General features: G+C 41.7%; 1 protein-coding gene across 1 annotated transcript in view; it reads right to left on the bottom strand.

Moving 5' to 3' along the window:
* LOC145400696 (uncharacterized) overlaps positions 1–10,000 on the bottom strand; it is a 134,156-nt gene that overhangs the window by 109,826 nt on the left and 14,330 nt on the right. The window contains exon 2 of the mRNA XM_080273131.1: positions 1,908–1,929. Coding sequence (XP_080129257.1) covers positions 1,908–1,929 — 22 coding nt within the window. The remainder of the gene's footprint in view (positions 1–1,907; positions 1,930–10,000) is intronic.

Here is a 10,000-nt window from a genome sequence, read left to right on the forward strand (position 1 = left end):
AAAGGGTATAGCTGCATCAAACCAGTCCTGAATGAGAAAGATTTGGTATGTATTCAATATGGACGGTGCGTAATTGTGACGTGTAAAGATGCGTGGCCACCGTACGACGGCTTCGGCGTCGAAAATCGCATTGCACACTACACCCTGCCAATTTCACTCAACGGTCTAAAACTGCCAGATTCCCGTCTTCAATGCCGAGCTGTAACAATAGATCAGTTCCAGAAAATGATGCTAGTCACGAAGAAGTGGAAAAAAGTGAAGAGCCATAATACTGTTATTTTTTCTTCTGACACTGAGTTCCGTGAAATATGCTAAGAGAGAGAGAGAGAGAGAGAGAGAGAGAGAGAGAGAGAGAGAGAGAGAGAGAGAGAGAGAGAGAAAGAGAGACGAAAAATACAGGCCAAGTTACTGTTAAATAATCATAGACCTTCATTGCATCTCATGATTCTCCTCCACAAATGTATATACATACATACATATATACATACATACACATACCATACACACACCTGTACACCATTCATGCATATATATACACAAGACACCATATACATAACATTACGCATACATACATGGATACACACACACACACACACACACACACACACACACACACGACACTATGTACACACACAAATACACCATTCATTTATACCTTACACATGACACTATATAAATAAACAAATTTACACACACACACACACACACACACACACACACACACTAACCACTTTCCTTTGGTAAGTAAGTGGAGTTCAGCTTCATCGAGTCACAAGCCTAATGGTTAAGTCTTCCTTTCTCTGTCTATTTTCTATCTATTTTCTCTACTGTCAATCTGCGTAAGTGGCAAAGGCTTCGTGGCAACTCTTCCTTAGCGATTTACGTTGCATACTATATCTTAAACATTCTCGCCCATGCTATCTTTGTCTTATTAATATCGCTATGAGTTTACATCAACACAAGTGGATATGAGGACGTGATGAGCAGAATAAGTGGCCACGGGAGCGTTGTTAAGTAATCTCAAAAGCCTCTTAGAATGCAGACCTAATGCCTACCAACTGCACGTGCCAGGAAAAAAAATATAAATGGGAAATAATCACTAACATTTTTAATATGTCCTTACTGAACACCTGACAGCAAAAACACTCCATTAATCCGTATTTCTTTGAGCGCGAAAAGAACACTGACTTAGTAACTGGAGAGGTATATGAGAGAGGAGGTGTGTGAGCTGGGAGCAGGGCAATGAAATGGCGGGGGACAGGGCGACGTGGAGGCGATTTGTTTATGGCCATCTTTAGCGGGATTGAGGTAGATAGATAAACAGAGAGAAAAATACAGAACACTTAAACCATACTAAAGAAAAGTTCAAAATTCACAAAGTGTCGCAACTGACCCTTGCACAATAATTAAGCTGGAGTCATATAGTATTCAGGAAGCAAATCAACCGCGTCTCCTCAGTCACTAGATGTAAATTTGTGTTGGCAGAAAACGAAGCCGACATATTCACAGCTTGCAGGATAGACTCATACATACGCACATTATGGCACCTTGCTTAGTATTATTATTATTATTATACAGACGATGATCACAGGAAGGAAAGAAAATAAAAATAATCCATATACCATCTTACAGCCGTCCTCTATGCTTGAAAATTCTACAAGAGTTGGACCTGAACGGCTGTAGGTTAAATTTTTTTGGGGAAACTATTTTGGGGAAGCGAAGTCACAGCACATGCCAAGTTATGACACAGATAAGAAAAAAAAAATGGTGTAGGGAAAAGGTGGGAATACCTCGTGGAAGAATTGACATGTGGTCGATGGGTCTGGTGGGTTCGGCGGATTGGGGTTGAGCAGCTACATCTGTTTTCGCTACTTTTAAGAGATTTAGTCACTTTAGAAATATTGAACTGGAGGGGTAAGATCATTATTACTTTATATTCATTTGTTTTTCCTTCCTCTGTTCTATTAAAGAGAGAGAGAGAGAGAGATTTCATTAACCCCTTCAGTACCAGGACACTCTTAATCTGAATAAAATCGTCTGGTTGTATAAGAAGAGAAAAGAGAGAGAGAGAGAGAGAGAGAGAGAGAGAGAGAGAGAGAGATTAAATAGTTTGCTTGCGCCTCCCCTCTCACTGGCCTTCATGACAGGCTGCTGGTCAGGCCTTGAAGCTTTACCGCTCTTTTTGCTGGGTTAACGGCGTGAGAGAGAGAGAGAGAGAGAGTGAGAGAGAGAGAGAGAGAGAGAGAGAGGCAAGAGAAAATGGGAACTAAAAGAAGAGAAAAGAAGAAGTAGAATAAGAAGAAAGAGAGAGAGAGAGAGAGAGAGAGAGAGAGAGAGAGAGAGACTAATTGTTCATGCATGACTTCAGGTGGATAGGAACGAGAGAACTGTGCATGACTCTGCCCGCTGTGAACGAGTGATGGGGGGAACGTGCATGATTTCTGGCGGATGGGAACGAAGCATGACTCTGGCCAGGATTATAGTGGGCTTAGGAGGCTCGTAGTAACACCTTTTCCTGACCGATTTATTCTGCACAGTCTAGTAACCGTGATTCTCTCCCTCTCTCTCTCTCTCTCTCTCTCTCTCTCTCTCTCTCTCTCTCTCTCTCCTGATTAATTTTCATAATTAGCAAGGATCGCTACCTGTTGGCATTGAAATCTCCTTTCTCTCTCTCTCTCTCTCTCTCTCTCTCTCTCTCTCTCTCTCTCTCTCTCTCTCTCTCTCTCTCTCTCTCCTGATTAATTTTCATATTAGCAAGGATCGCTACCTGTTGGCATTGAAATCTCCTCTCTCTCTCTCTCTCTCTCTCTCTCTCTCTCTCTCTCTCTCTCTCTCTCTCTCTCTCTCTCTCTCTCTCTCTCTCTCTCTCTCTCTCTCTCTCTCTCTCTCTCTCTCTCTCATCAGGAGATACAAGAATGAAAAGTAAAATGCCGTCACAGCTCCTGAGGGTTAAGTTGTACAGATAAAATAAATCACTTTGGGGGAGGCATTACGTAACCTCCTCCATCGAAGTCCATGTGGATTTGGAGTTACGTAACAACTGTCTCTGCAACTTACTCCACGTCCCAAAATACCTCAATATCCTTTGTATATTTTGAAGGGAAAGTATTAAAAAGAATAAAGAAGGCTGTTAAGGTGTAGCATACAAAATAAATCGCTAAGGAAAAGATGTTGCGAAGCTTTTTATGTCACCTTGAATACAGACTATCCAAAATGCTTCTGTGACGGATGGGACGCAGTGCAGGCGAACTAGACTGGGAAGCCATTTGCAACACACACACACACACACACACACACACACACACACACACACACACTTTTACCCAGTTCTGTTGGATGAGAGTGCACATACCTCTTCCGCCGAATCCTCTCCCTCCATCTCCCAATATATAAACAAATTCTAACTCTTAAAAACCATTATATCTTGCTTATTTCATTTTTGCTGCCACTAAACTGTTTTATTCAGCTCAGGGAGGAGTATTCGTTGCCAAGTGGTTGAAAATTGCAAGGGTAACAACCAGTGCCATAGTTACTCCTTCAGGGACCTCAAAAGACCAAGGGTGCCGAGTCCAGACCACTGAAGCCATAAGAGACCACTGAAGCCATAAGAGACACTGAAGCCATAAGAGACCACTGAAGCCATGAGACCACTGAAGCCATAAGAGACCGCCACAAGAGACCACTGAAGCCATAAGAGACCACTGAAGCTGTAAGAGACCGCCACAAGAGACCACTGAAGTCATAAGAGACCGCCATAAGAGACCACTGAAGCCATAAGAGACCACTGAAGCCATAAGAGACCACTGAAGCCCTAAGAGACCACCACAAGAGACCATCCTAAGACCCTGGCAGCGTTTCATCTGACAGTAAATCCTTCAGTAAAAAAAACGTAGAGTACTTTAACGCACGGCTTCCTCTGACCACACCTGTAAGACCACACCGCCCAGGGGATAGACAGATTCATATTAGATAGATAGACGGACAGATAGAGAGATAGATAGATAGACAGATAGATAGATAGATAGATCCTTCAATTCGATGGCCTCTTCTTATCTCTTATCTTTCCCGTCATCGGATAAGGTGTCCAGTGAGAGTGGTAGAGGAAGGTGCCGCCCTACTAATAAATACACTCTCACTGACCCATCCTCTCACTCCACCTCTCGCAGTTGACATTCTCTTAGTTTATTTGCATCTGTTCTCGTCCATCATTCTTCTATCCAGGTCTTACATGCCTCATCCTCTCACTCCATCTCTCAAATATCCTCTCTCTCTCTCTTCTTACATCATTCTTCTCGCCAGGTCTTAAATGCCTCTTCCTCTCACTCCATCTCTCAAATTTAGTGGCCTCTCTCTCTCTCTCTCTCTCTCTCTCTCTCTCTCTCTCTCTCTCTCTCTCTCTCTCTCTCTCCCCCTCAAAATCTACCAGAGTTCACCAGTCGTGCATCCTTTCTTCTCTTGCCTCATCCTCACACTCCACCTCCCAAATCCCGCACGAATTTATTGAACGGGATCCAGAAAGACTTACATACGAACATACACCCACTTCCGCATCCTCTCACCCTATCTCTTTCTCCTCCAGTCTCTCAATTTCCTTTTGCATCATCCTCTCGCTCCATCTCATGCAAGTCACGAAGAAGTGCTACTGGAAAGGATGAAGAAACGCAGTACTGTCTTGTGTAAACCACTGAGTGACGTGGAATAAGAAGCTAAACGACAGAAATTTGGGCCAAGTTAAGATGAACAGACTATAGTTTAAAAAATGTCCCTAGCATCTCATCCTTTCAATTATAATTCTGTATTTGGTAATGCATAAATGTAGGGAATGTTATTATTATTATTATTATTATTGTTTTTATTATTATTATTATTATTATTATTATTTTTATTATTATTGTTGTTGTTGTTGTTCTTGTTCTTGTTATTACTATTATTATTTTTGTTGTTGTTACTATTATTATTAATATTATTATTGTTATTATTATTATTATTATTATTATTATTATTATTATTATTATTATTATTATTATTATTATTATATTATTATTATTATTATTATTATTATTATTATTATATTATTATTATTATTATTATTATTATTATTATTATCATCACTATCAGTATGAAAAATAAAGATAATTTTTACACATAGGATGGAAAATAAATAACTAAGGAAAATGCACTATAATTAGGCCTAAAATTGCCATCTCCATCCTGACTACTCATTTATAACAAGATCTTTACACTAGAATATGATGCTAGTCACGAAGAAGTGCTGGAAAGGAGACGTAGCACTGTCCTTTTCTGCCGCTGAGTTACGTGAGATACGCTTCAAGAGGACGAGAATCCAGGCCAAGTTAAGGTGAAAGGAGTATAGAAAGAGACCTAAGATGGTATAATAGCTACATATACTGTGCTAAATCTCTCTCTCTCTCTCTCTCTCTCTCTCTCTCTCTCTCCCTTCATGTCTTGACTGACTTTCAACATTCTCTCTCTCTCTCTCTCTCTCTCTCTCTCTCTCTCTCTCTCTCTCTCTCTCTCTCAAAGTACAGTAAAATATTCAATGGGAAGAAGTATAACCACATCCACTCATTCGATGTAGCGCTTCCTCCGGGTGACTCTACACTGAGTGACAAACCAGATGGCGTCCTATAAACCACAAAACCATTCACTACGCTGGGTGGTAACCATATAACCAAGTGACGCCTGGTGGTTTATGGGGTTACGGCGCTCCAGACAGACTGAGCCTACATGAGTTTATACACTAGGTTTGGTTAGAACGTACTGTAGACATAATGCGGCTCAGGGGTGGGGGAGGCTGGTCTATGGCAAGAGTAGGTAGCCTAGCCCAGGGTCCCTACTCTCCTGAAGGGGAAAAAAAATGTGACTGGATGATGGATAGATGAATTATTTAAGAGATCGGAAGGTTCAAGTCGGGCTAAAATGGTTTCAACTCTGCCGCCGCCCAGCACTCGTGTTGCAAGCACCCCACACCACGCAGGAGGAGGGGAGGGGGGTGTATGCAGCAATCCCTTTCTCCTCTGAATCATGTTCCCAAAGTTTTATTTGAGTTGTGGTCTAAATCCATCCACGTTTCTCATACGAAAGTGGGAAAGTGAGTTAGATATAGATAGATAGATAGATAGACAGATGGATATACAGACAGATAGATAGATAGATAGATAGATAGACAGAGACAGATAGATAGATTGAGACAGATAGATAGATAGACAGACAGATAGATAGATAGATAGATAGATGAATGGATGGACAGACAGGTGCATGGATGGAGGTAGGTAAACAGATAGACACATGGATAGATAGCCTACATAGACAGATACGTAGACAGATAGATACATGGATAGATAGAATGATAGACAGGGATATAAATAAATATCTACAAAAGTACATAGACAGACATAGAGAGAGAGAGAGAGAGAGAGAGAGAGAGAGAGAGAGAGAGACAGACAGACAGACAGACAGACAGATACAGAGACAGACAGAGAGAGAGAGACAGAATACTCCCAGCTCTGTGCAGTCCATTTGCGTCCGAAATGCCTTCACATGTCACCAATTTAGCACTGATACCCACCATCCTTATTGAATAGCTATTAGTAATTATGTCTATTTTATCTATCATCCAAGCCTCTCTCTCTCTCTCTCTCTCTCTCTCTCTCTCTCTCTCTCTATCTATCTATCTCTATCTATCTATCTATCTATTTATCTATCTACGCTATCATCCAAGCTTCTCTCTCTCTCTCTATCTATCTATCTACGCTATCATCCAAGCCTCTCTCTCTCTCTCTCTCTCTCTCTCTCTCTGCCCCATCAGGAGAGTAGGGGGCCGGGGCTAGGTTACTTAGTCTCGACATTTATGAGGAGGGTGACAAGCCTCGCTCGCCCCTGAGTAGCATCATATAACCAATAGATGCGTCTCAGCCCACTAGACCACCAGGCGTCCTTTGGCTATATGGTTACGACCCAACGTAGCGAAGTGGTTTCCAAACTCCCAGTCATTTCTATTGTCAGGGAAGAGTCACCTGAGCAGCACGACATCGAGTGAGTGGATGGTGGGCGCCCATACCATAAACAGTGAAAAATGAATAGTAAAAAAATATATATATACGTAATGAATAAAAAAATAAAGAATAATTATACATTTTCTATATAAAAAAAACATAGGGGAAATAAAGGAAATAAAAATCAGTAAAAATAATTATATGCAAATAATTATAGGAACTAAATCACATTAAGATTATAATAAATGACGTAATTATAGAGACCGTTAAGGGAAGGATGGAGTGAAGGAAGGGAGGGAGGGAGGGAGGAAAGAAAGAAGGAAGGAAAAGAGGAAAGAAAGAAGGAAAAGAGGAAAGAAAGAAGGAAAAGAGGAAAGAAAGAAGGAAGGAAAAGAGGAAAGAAAGAAGGAAAGGAGGAAAGAAAGAAGGAAAAGAGGAAAGAAAGAAGGAAGGAAGAGAGGAAAGAACGAAGGCAGGATGGGAAAGAGGATGTATGTATGGATGGGGAAGGAGGGAAGGAAAGAAAGAAGGAAGGAAGAAGGATGAAGGAAAAGAATGAGCATGGAAGGAAGGAAGGGGAGGAAGGAAAGAAAGAAGGAAGAAAGGAAAATGGTTTATGTGTCTGGGGAAAGAAGGAAGGAAGAAGTAGAGGGGAAAGAAGGAAGGAAGAAGTAGAGGGGAAAGAAGGAAGGAAGAAGTTGGAGGGAAGGAAGAGAAAGGCGGAGGGAAGGAAGGAAGCAGAGGAATAGGAGTGAGGAAGGAAAGACAGGGTGAAAGGAAACCGGAGAGAAGGAAAGATAGAATGAAGGAAGAAGTGGGAGGGAAGGAAGGAAGGAAGGCAGGAAAGGCAGGGAAGTTAGGTGGATGGGAGGGTGAGCAAGAGAGAGAGAGAGAGAGAGAGAGAGAGAGAGAGAGAGAGAGAGAGAGAGAGAGAGAGAGAGAGAGAGACCCGAACAAGAACTGACACCCAAACTCAACGAATGAAAGAAAGAGAAAGGGAGAGAGAGAGAGAGAGAGAGAGAGAGAGAGAGAGAGGGAGGGAGGGAGGGAGAGAGACGTAATTTTAACCCTCCCCCTCCAACACAAGCCTAAACTTTTTTTCTTTTTTTTTTTCCTCCCACTCGGATCTACAGTTGCCGGAACGGACTAGCTTCGCCTTCCCCCCCCCTTACAGCTGACGCCCCTGGAACCATATTTACAGTCTTCCTTAACACCTCTTCCTTAGCGATTTACCCTGCATATAGTAACTTTAGGTTGTTACGCCTCTACACCCTTATTTACAAACTTTCCCAAGGGTTGTCTTAGGGGATTTCGTAATGTCTCTTCTTAAGCGATTCATTTTGCACCTAACTTCAGGCTGTCTTTCTTCCATACAGATGATTCACAAATTTTCTTCAGTGTGTGTGTGTGTGTGTGTGTGTGTGTGTGTGTGTGTGTGTGTGTGTGTGTCCTATCTTCACGCACACACCTATACTCCTTTCACGCTAACTTGGCCTAAAATTGCCATCTCTTCATCGTGAATGCTGAGTGGTAGCAACAGAACAACACTATGATGCTAGTCACGAAGAAGTGCCATGGAAAGGAATGTAGAGCCGTAGCACATTTTCTGCCTCTCAGTTACACGAAATAATATGCCAAAGGACGAAAATCTGAGCCAAGTTAAAATAAAAGGGTTATAGGAAATACAGGTAGCCTAAAGTGAACATTTTTTGAGATAGCATAAGATTGAAGATATTTTTTTTTATTTTCATCTCATGCAAAATTTTTCAACTGAAATTGTATATGAAAGTGATTATTTTTGGCTTGTAACTTTCCGTAGGGTTAGTCGGGTAGAAAAATGCATGTTCTAACTTCTATCATCCCTTCTACAGCTGTTAGACTCTTGGGTTAGACTCTTGGGTTAGACTCTTGCGGTTAGGTAGCTTGCCAATATCTCCTTCTCGGCTTATTTCTGAGTCTGCTCCGTTGCTATATTCCTGTATGTTCATAATGCAAGCTAGGTCGACAATGAAAAGATATGAGATGCAACAGAGGGGATGTTAATGAGATTGGAAAATAAATCGCTAAGGAAGAGGTGTTACGGAGCCATCTTACTCAACCAGAATACGGATTTGTGTATAAAACTGTTTATACTTTTATTTTCGTCCACACTGTTATCAAGCATTTCAAACTTCAAATCTTTACTGGAAAAAAATCAAGCAATAGGTCTTTTCAAACTTAACAACTATTCTACAATATTTAAGAGATAAATAAAACTCCAAATAATTGATTCTGATATGTAATGAATTTCTATCCAGACTTGTGTAACTTAATTTATGAAGACCTATAAAAAAAAACGAGATCTTTTATGAATACCTCCCCATGTTACGGAGCGCCAGGCAGGGGAGTGTGTAGTGCAAAAAACAAAGGGAGTCATGAGGGTGGCGGCAACACAGCAACCCAAATCAACGTCTCTTTTTCACCTTTTCGCCATCCCGCACTCCCAACAGGCCCCATTTTCGCAACACTCAGGCGCAATTTAACCATCCACGCCTCAACCATCGCCCCAGCTCCACGCGAAACTGCCTTAACGAGCGCCAATTCTCCCCGCCTTGTGGTTATCGCGCACCTGCCACCCCAATGCCCCGTTAGATCGTGACGTCATGGGGCGGCGTGAGACTCCCGCTGTCGAGGGGAAAAAATATCGTACCGGGCGATCTATTTTTCTGTAATTTGTCTTCCTCTGCAACATACATCAGAGCAAGGGAAGCAGTTTTAGATACTCCTGAAGGTGAAATAGGGTAAAACGCAGGTCATAGGTATCAACAAACACAACATAAAACGTACTCTTGTTCCTATACTCCTTTCACCTTAACCTGGTGCAGATTTTCGTCCCCCTGTAATTTATTTCTCGTACTGGAGGGCGCAAGGCAATACTACGGCTCTCCATCCTTCCCACTGAACTTCTTCGTGACTAGCATCCTGTTCTAGCGCTAACCTATTGC

Source organism: Coenobita brevimanus, chromosome 53 (genome assembly GCF_032717465.1).
Source record: "Coenobita brevimanus isolate Jiangsu-jjx chromosome 53, ASM3271746v2, whole genome shotgun sequence".
In the NCBI taxonomy this organism is placed as follows: Eukaryota; Metazoa; Arthropoda; class Malacostraca; order Decapoda; family Coenobitidae; genus Coenobita; species Coenobita brevimanus.